Consider the following 7,887-nt stretch of genomic DNA (forward strand, 5'->3'; position numbering starts at 1 on the left):
AGGTTTTAAATATTATTGCTGACTAAACTTCGCGTCTGCGCATCATCTTTCTTTAACTTTTTTTGCATTTTCTTATCGACGCATGAAGACGAAATGCGTAAATTTTATTATTTATTTAAACATTACTATATTGTGCTCAAAGTAGCGGAATATCGTTTTATTATCAATATATGAAGAACTAAAAGAATTAAAAAAGAATTAAAAAAATATGTAGTTCAATCAATACTTCGTGTATTTTTCTATCTCCACAAGACAATATCCGGACGCTTACAGTTACGCTTACAGTATCAACAAAGATTTGTCCAGCCATACGGAATAAGTCGTACTCGGTAAAAGTTTAAAAGTATTAACCGCACGAACTCCAGAAACACTTTTCAAGTAACTTTCGAACCAATAAATCCCCGAACTAAGAACTGTCATATTTCGTCTCTATTTATCGAATATTGTTAGAAAATGCAACAAAAAAAAAAAAAAAGAAGTTAAATAGAAAAAGTACTTGGAAACTTAAAAGAAAAAATCTCGAAAAATCTCTTAATACTTTTTACTGTCGTCTTGAGACGCACCATATGTTAAGCTTCTTCGTAGTTACAACTTTTACCGCAGATGTAACGAACTGACAAATGCTTCGAATGGCGCGCGCGCGTCGACGCCTACACTTAAATTTTAAATAAATGTTTTTAAATAAATGTTTAAAATAATACATTAAATGTATCAACTTTGTTGCGCAGTTTCATTTAATTTCTTACGATATGGAGGGTTTAATTACGTTTAAGATATCTATTTGAATCTTTTAAATTCGAAGTTTTTTAAAAAATTACCCTAAACTTTATAAAATTAAATCGTCTTTCCACTTTGTTGTATCATAAAACAGTTACTTAAATTCAAACCTTACCGTCGTCTTAAAATATTCTATATTTTCCTCGTCTTAAAAAATCTCCCTACAGAAAGAATAAAGAAGAATAAATTCCCATACGTTAAATTTCGCGTGATTGATGGAATACATAACGATAACGAGAACTAACTAGCGACAACAAGCAACCATTAGCAAGGACAACTGGCGACTATAACTGTCGTCTCTATGATGTATGGCGACTAAGGAGAACAGCCAGCAACTACGGATTACATGTAACAACCAACTGCCCCACTTCTAAAAGGCAACTAACTTGCAAACCCTTTGATGGTTTCTGTAGCGTGATATACCCCTTGAACGTGGTTAAAGAATGTGGTCGCCGCTGGACGGCCGTTTGACAGCAGAGCGATCTCGCCAATTCAAAGCTTGACATTACAAACTACCGAGAATCATTAGGCTCGTTATCGAGCATCTAGCTTTCAGAAGGTGCTTTATCATATGATACGACTTCACGATATTCTTATAGCAAGAAGAATAGCCAACCTCTAACAAAACAAATTTTTACTAAGTGCTGCATGTGAGCTGCAGGCCGGCCTACTAGGGAAATTTGACGAATGAATAAACTAAAATATATACGAATATATTCGTTATATCATAAAATGCCCGCATTGTGTTCTCTAACACCATAGAGGAAACTAAATTTATATATTAAAAAATTGGAATACCTGTTATAAGAGAGTTAATTAAATTCTAACCTATCGATGACTCCATAAAAACCTTTATTTCCTAAAAATGTATATCTTTCAAATTCTCCTTAGAAAGTATCATAGAGAAAATATGAAACCTGAAAAGTACATCACGCTGATGCCTCGATCAACCCTCGTGCTTCGCAGTCCATGTGTCCGAGCGATGAATTCCCTCCAAACAAGGAAAAACCAAAGGGTGGTCTTCTTCGAAGGACGTGAGAGGGTAAGGGAAGCAACGGGAACGATGATCACGCGATATACTGGCGGCGTACGTATAGAACGGCTGTTGCGAGAGAGTTCGCAAGAAACAAGAAGAAAAAAGGAATCGTAGGCCGACGCGACTATACGCTGTCGACGGACAAACAGCGACTGAGCCTAACTGAAACGAACTCTGTCGCAGTATGAGCACGGGCTACGTTCGCGGGTCGATCGAACACGTTCTGCGTCTCTCCTCGGCACCGGCGTCAAAACCACCCCCGACGAGCGCAACGCACTGGTGCACCTGCAATATTAACCACTGGTCTTTCCTTTTTCGCGCGATATTATATCAGCACCTATGATACCATTTCAAAGACCGCAATCAAAACATTAAATACCGCATTAAAGCCATACAATAATTCGCAATATTCATTCGTAAACGTTATTGTATATGTGCTTAATTAATCGTTATTATGTTTCGAATGATTTACTACCTCGTATTCCATAAGCAGATATATGGTTCATTTTCACCTCAAGTACGATATAATTTGTAACAAATATTTATAATTCACAATGTAAAATATTTATAATTCATTGGAAATATTTTTCTATCACGGTATAGTGGTCAAATTTCACAAGTGGTTAAATCACAAACATGTGGTAGTCAGAAGCTATACTCACGACATGACAAATCATGAAGATGTCATGAAAAATGGCGTCCGTCCATATATATTCAAACGCAACGAACAAGTTCGAACTTTTCGAGAAGAAACGATTTGTTCGATAACATCTGTCGCGAGCTTCTCTTCCTTTAACGATAACAATTGACAACTAAAGCTCGAGAGGCTCGTAAGGATGAACAGCGACGAGTATCTAGAAGCTATGTACTCACCTGGACAAGGAGACTCCAACACCAAGGACGTTGGAAGTTTCGAGAAGCGAAGATGGAAACTGAAGTAGCACGTCAGGTCAACTCCGGCGAAAACTGCTAAAGAAAGAAAAATCCAACTAATTTGTTTCCAACAATAAAATGAAATTAATTTGTTTCACAAATTATTAACTGGATATTATTCAAAAATTATTCAAAATTCGCTTGATTGATTCACGGCCCGGGACATTTGGGTCATACCATTTTGGTAATGGACGAAAATGGCAGAAGGAAGAACGACCGTTTTTTTCATATTTCTCTTTCCCCGGGAAACGATGGAATGCCCGAGCACCTTGTTTCATTTCTTCTCGACATCAATTTCAATCTTTTTAAACGAAATATAATCTGAACGATGAAAAGTTCATTCAAATAATGCTCCGCACCAGACACTCACGAAAATTAAGAAGAAACACGGAAAATTCGCGAATAAAACGGATTTCTTTGTTCCAGTGAGATAATAAACCTCGTTCACGTATTGGTTTTTAAAATCAATATATCCACCAATGTGCACTCGTTTAACAAGGGTGATGGAACGTGCCAAAAATCTCTCAAGGGGGTCTTGGCAACGGAAGAGTCGAAAACGTCACAATTATGAATGAAAAATTCGAATAGTTGCTGATTTTACAGTCGAAACCGATAAAGAACTCCAGATATTCCCCCAATTAATTTACAATAAATTCGCGAAAATGATCGATTGCTGACGTCATTGTATTCTAGAAAGATTGTAAAACGATAAGAATTTATTGAAAAAACTTATATTCGATGATAACACTTCTAATAAGAGTACTAAGAGGAGCGATTCTGTACTCACCTTCCTGTCTCGAAGTACCGAACGCAATTAACCGTCCGCCCAGGATGGAACCGTTCGGAACTTTTGTAAGTCACTGCACGGCCGCTGCTTATGGTGGAAATGTAATAGATATAAGTACAGAGCGCGTGAGCGAACTAAAAACGCGATAGAGAAGTAGAGAGAGGATGTTCCGTCCTTGTCTAACGACGCGCGCTTGTACAGGAAATATGTAACAGCGGTATACGAGCAGCGTCAGTGTCCACTAGTGTGCATGCCTGATTAAACAAGGACAGGAAGTATCTATACATGGTGTTCTCTTTCTATTTCCATGTTGCATCCATCTTACTATACAGTACACACACTCAGCTATTCTATCATTATATTTGTGCGTTGCTTATGTGTGAACCAAACATTTCCATGGCAACAAATCGTTTGTCTCTTGTTTGATGCACGGTTTTCAACGGAGTTGAAAGAATTTTTTAAGAGAAACGTAATGGACGGGTTGTTTTTAAAGTAATAAACGGAAATTCTCGTATCCATTGAGAAACGATAGGCGATTTGAAAGTGTCACTATGAACGGTGATTTATCGATGCAAGGTAGTATGAATAAGATATTTTATAATCTGCGAAAAAAGGTAAGGAATATTCTAGATTTTAGATTTTAGATTTTAGATTTTAGATTTTAGATTTTAGATTTTAGATTTTAGATTTTAGATTTTAGATTTTAGATTTTAGATTTTAGATTTTAGATTTTAGAATTTCCACGTCACAGACGTGTGTGTTTTGTTATTTGATTTGTAATATTGCTGCAGTTCTCTTAATAGCTGTTCGTTTCATGCGATACTCGCACATAGTATCTATGACTTTTGCTTCTAACAATTTTTATAATTAGGCTGTATCAAATATTTTTAACGTTCGTGTTTCATGAAAAATCATGTGTAACTCGTTGAATTCGCAAATGTAACAAAAAATTACATGAAAAAACTTATATTATTGTAATGAAAAAATAATTATATTAGGAGGAGAGTCGTATTTCGGAACGTCATCGCAACATATTATACCTTGTATGTGATTATTTGGAACACAATGGGTGAGTATATTATAATTAAAATATATTCCTAGTTCCAATTCTCTTGAATAGTGTCAGTGACCAATCGAAATAGAAATCAGTGGACATCGTGGAAAGAGAAGGCGAAACCAAATTTGAAAATTCGACATCGGTAATTCAGTAGTTAAGAATAACTCAATCGATAATGTAGATTAACTAGTTATAAACAAATATATGAAATATAAATTCAAATTATTCTTATCCATCTAAAAATTGGAAATTAAAGAGCAGAAGACAAGAAATTATCTTCGAGGATTTATATAGTAAATACATTCTTTTGCCCGTCTTACCTAGAGATAAAACAGTTGTTTGATGGTTATCTTATAGTGTTCAGTCATTGCGAAAAATATTTTTAATCAGTTAAAAACTATAATTAATTAAAAACTACATTTTTTTAGGTATATAGACATTAGCGATGTATTATTCCGGGAAGCTCGTCTGTCTCCCGAACATCGGGTCTGCGACAACATCGATTTGGAAATTATCGTTGCAGAGTATGAAAATTATTACAAGATGAAATTTCAAAAATATCCCATATTGTGTAAGAAAATAACTGGAAGGGAAATGACGAGGGAAGTGACAAATGCAAGCAAAACGTAAGAATTTAAATTATTTAACGATATTAAACTTAAACGGTATTCAACGTGTATCCTATTCAACGGTATCGTATTCAACGTATCAAATTCAACGTATCGTATTACAATATGATCCAGTGTTTGTAGAAGTATTGAGACAAAAGCCAAATCTTTTAGTAAACAAGCGAGAAGTGAGCCTGTGAAAGAGACGAATCTACAGCAGAAGATAACTGATGACAATACGAATCATATTAATCTCGCAATGACAGTGACGTCAATATTCCCCAATGAGAGTGATGGACGTTCATCAGAAGAGCTATTTAACGTCCCAATGGAACAATCCATGCAATCGAAGATATTGAAATGCATTGAAAAGCTTTATTCAGATAATACGGAATTACGAAAGATTGCTGAGGACGTCTCATGCGTAAGTTATTTTCGATTAATATACGTATCGTAAAGCTTTTAAACGATAAAATTCCCGTCGATAAATCGTCCAACGTATATCGACGATGACGTGATTTCGGTAACGCTTCAAATATCAAATTACGTAACGCTTACTTAATATAGAGAAGACGCCATTTTATCTTTGTATATCTTTGTATCGTCACAGGAGATCGTAGTAAACAAATTAAATGTACATTGGGATGACGTTATAGGCCTAGAAGAATGTAAAACCGCTGTTAAGGAGGCCGTTGTGTATCCCCTTAAGTATCCTATCTCTTTTGATGGCCCGTTTTCCCCATGGAAAGGTATTTTGCTGTACGGCCCACCTGGTACAGGTAAGATACTCGTATTCTTTTCATTTCTGTACGTGTTTACAAGAAATATACAAAACAGGGAAAACGAAGTTAGCGAAGGCAGTCGCGACAGAATGCCATTGCACCTTTTTTAACATAACTGCCAGCTGATTGGTCAGCAAATGGAGAGGCGATTCCGAGAAGTATATACGTGTAAGTTGCTTTGTCTATGTAAGTTTCTTTGTTCCTTTGTCTATGAAGGAGAGATTCTAGGTATAAAATTTTTATTTTTCGTCATTTATATATAAATAGAATAGTTGTTTGGAAAACGAAATGATATCATATTCGCGATGAGGCAATGAATTTAAGGAATTTCGAATATAATATTTAATGAATAATACATTTGTTAAACTGAACAGGTTTTATTTGAACTTGCCTATAGTCATTCGCCTACAATTATTTTTATCGACGAGATTGACTGGATCGCCACAAATAAAGGAGACTGTATATTGTCTGAACCTGCAAAGAGATTCAGATCAGAACTTCTTTCTAGATTGGATGGATTAGTGTCTAATGAGAATTCTAATGTAGTTCTTCTGGCTACAACTAATTCCCCTTGGTACGTATATCACGTTATTTCAATGTTTTCTAAGTAGAAAATATCGTAATATTTCTCCAAATTCCAAATATGTTATTGTGTTGTTTGAAGTATTCCTTCATTATTATTAGTATAATAGAACGATAATATTTATTGTAAATATGTTATTAGGGGCATTGATGCAGCTTTACTCAGGCGTCTCGAAAAGCAAATATACGTATCATTACCCAATGAAGTTGCTCGACTTGGTATATTCAAATTATACCTTAGCAACCACTTATTAGAAAATACAGATATTGTAAACCACATAGTAAAATGTACTGAAAGATATTCTTGTGCAGATATAAAATTGCTTTGTAAGCAAGCGTGGCTACTAGAAATAAGCCCGATATGGAGGAGACTTGAAAAGAAAGAAACACCTGTTACCACTTTGAAATATGAATTAAAAAGTTATGAAATATTAGCAAAATTGTTAAAAAAATGTCACCTACAGTTATGCAAATAGATAAATATGATACGCGGAACAAATAAATACGCAATCGTAATGACAGATATTGAAAAATATAAATAAATGGATTATCGTTCGAGAAATCATTCGCATGTGTGTGCATGTGTGTGCGCGCATGTGTGTCGTGTGTGTCATGTGTGTGTGCGTGTGTGTGCGCGCACACGCTATAGGCTAAGTTTAAAATGTTCGGTTGTATTATATCCTTGTATTATATATGTCGGAGATGAAAGGAAAACCGGAGCCTTCCCTTTGCAATTTTGAGGAAGCCTTCTAATGCTTTAGCCTAGATTTTATCATAACTGTAATTAAGCAATTGTCATTTGTAATTGTTTGATATTTGTGAAAGCGAAAGTGAGTTCGAGGTGACAACTGGTCGCCGAACGTAGCCACGGTCACGGGATAAACGTTTTGCCTGACGAAGGTGTGGATCGGTTGTATTGTTCTCCCTAGAAATCGCATAGAATTGTACTTTAGAGATGTCGATATAATGGGACACACGTTGTATTAGGAATCAATCTCCAGACAGAAACTGCCTAGTAACGGCGTTTGAATCTTTCTCGATGTTTCCAAAGAGTATACAACAAACTTTTGACAGAAATTGCCTAGCAACAACGATTGGAACCTTCTCGATGTTTCCAGCGAGCATATAACAAACAAATGCAGTCGGATAGCGAAAAAGATTTTCATCAGATATTCATTCGTGTGATCGCCTTGGAAAGTGATACATCGAGCAATTTACCGAGTGTCTCAGCAATTGTATTCTGTGTTTAAAATTATTCTACACATAGTAAAGAGTTATCCCGTTGACCGTGGATTCGTTTGAACCCCGGAACATTGTTAATAGCG

At 35.6% G+C, this 7,887-nt stretch overlaps 1 protein-coding gene and 1 long non-coding RNA gene across 6 annotated transcripts; one reads left to right on the top strand and one right to left on the bottom strand.

The window, feature by feature from the left end:
- Nucleotides 1-2,432: 2,432 nt before the first annotated feature.
- Nucleotides 2,433-5,785, bottom strand: LOC126877987 (uncharacterized). Its single transcript, XR_007695508.1, has 3 exons — nucleotides 5,757-5,785; nucleotides 3,534-3,620; nucleotides 2,433-2,782 (listed from the first exon to the last, which is right to left on the bottom strand). It is a non-coding gene; the product is annotated as an uncharacterized LOC126877987 (long non-coding RNA).
- LOC126877986 (katanin p60 ATPase-containing subunit A-like 2) lies at nucleotides 3,911-7,865 on the top strand. 5 transcript variants are annotated; one of them, XM_050640365.1, is made up of 9 exons: nucleotides 3,956-4,147; nucleotides 4,532-4,602; nucleotides 4,676-4,732; nucleotides 5,019-5,216; nucleotides 5,343-5,622; nucleotides 5,809-5,977; nucleotides 6,036-6,148; nucleotides 6,355-6,554; nucleotides 6,705-7,865. In XM_050640365.1, exons 1-7 carry the CDS (start codon nucleotides 4,085-4,087, stop codon nucleotides 6,104-6,106), a joined length of 909 nt encoding a protein of 302 aa, XP_050496322.1. In that variant the 5' UTR covers nucleotides 3,956-4,084; the 3' UTR covers nucleotides 6,107-6,148; nucleotides 6,355-6,554; nucleotides 6,705-7,865. The 5 variants fall into 5 exon arrangements, with proteins under 5 accessions (XP_050496324.1, XP_050496322.1, XP_050496321.1 ...); XM_050640364.1 differs by having other exon boundaries at nucleotides 3,957-4,147; nucleotides 5,334-5,622; nucleotides 6,036-6,166; XM_050640362.1 differs by having other exon boundaries at nucleotides 3,957-4,147; nucleotides 5,334-5,622.
- Nucleotides 7,866-7,887: the final 22 nt, after the last annotated feature.

This window comes from Bombus huntii, unplaced genomic scaffold (assembly GCF_024542735.1).
Source record: "Bombus huntii isolate Logan2020A unplaced genomic scaffold, iyBomHunt1.1 ctg00000319.1, whole genome shotgun sequence".
Lineage (NCBI taxonomy): Eukaryota > Metazoa > Arthropoda > Insecta > Hymenoptera > Apidae > Bombus > Bombus huntii.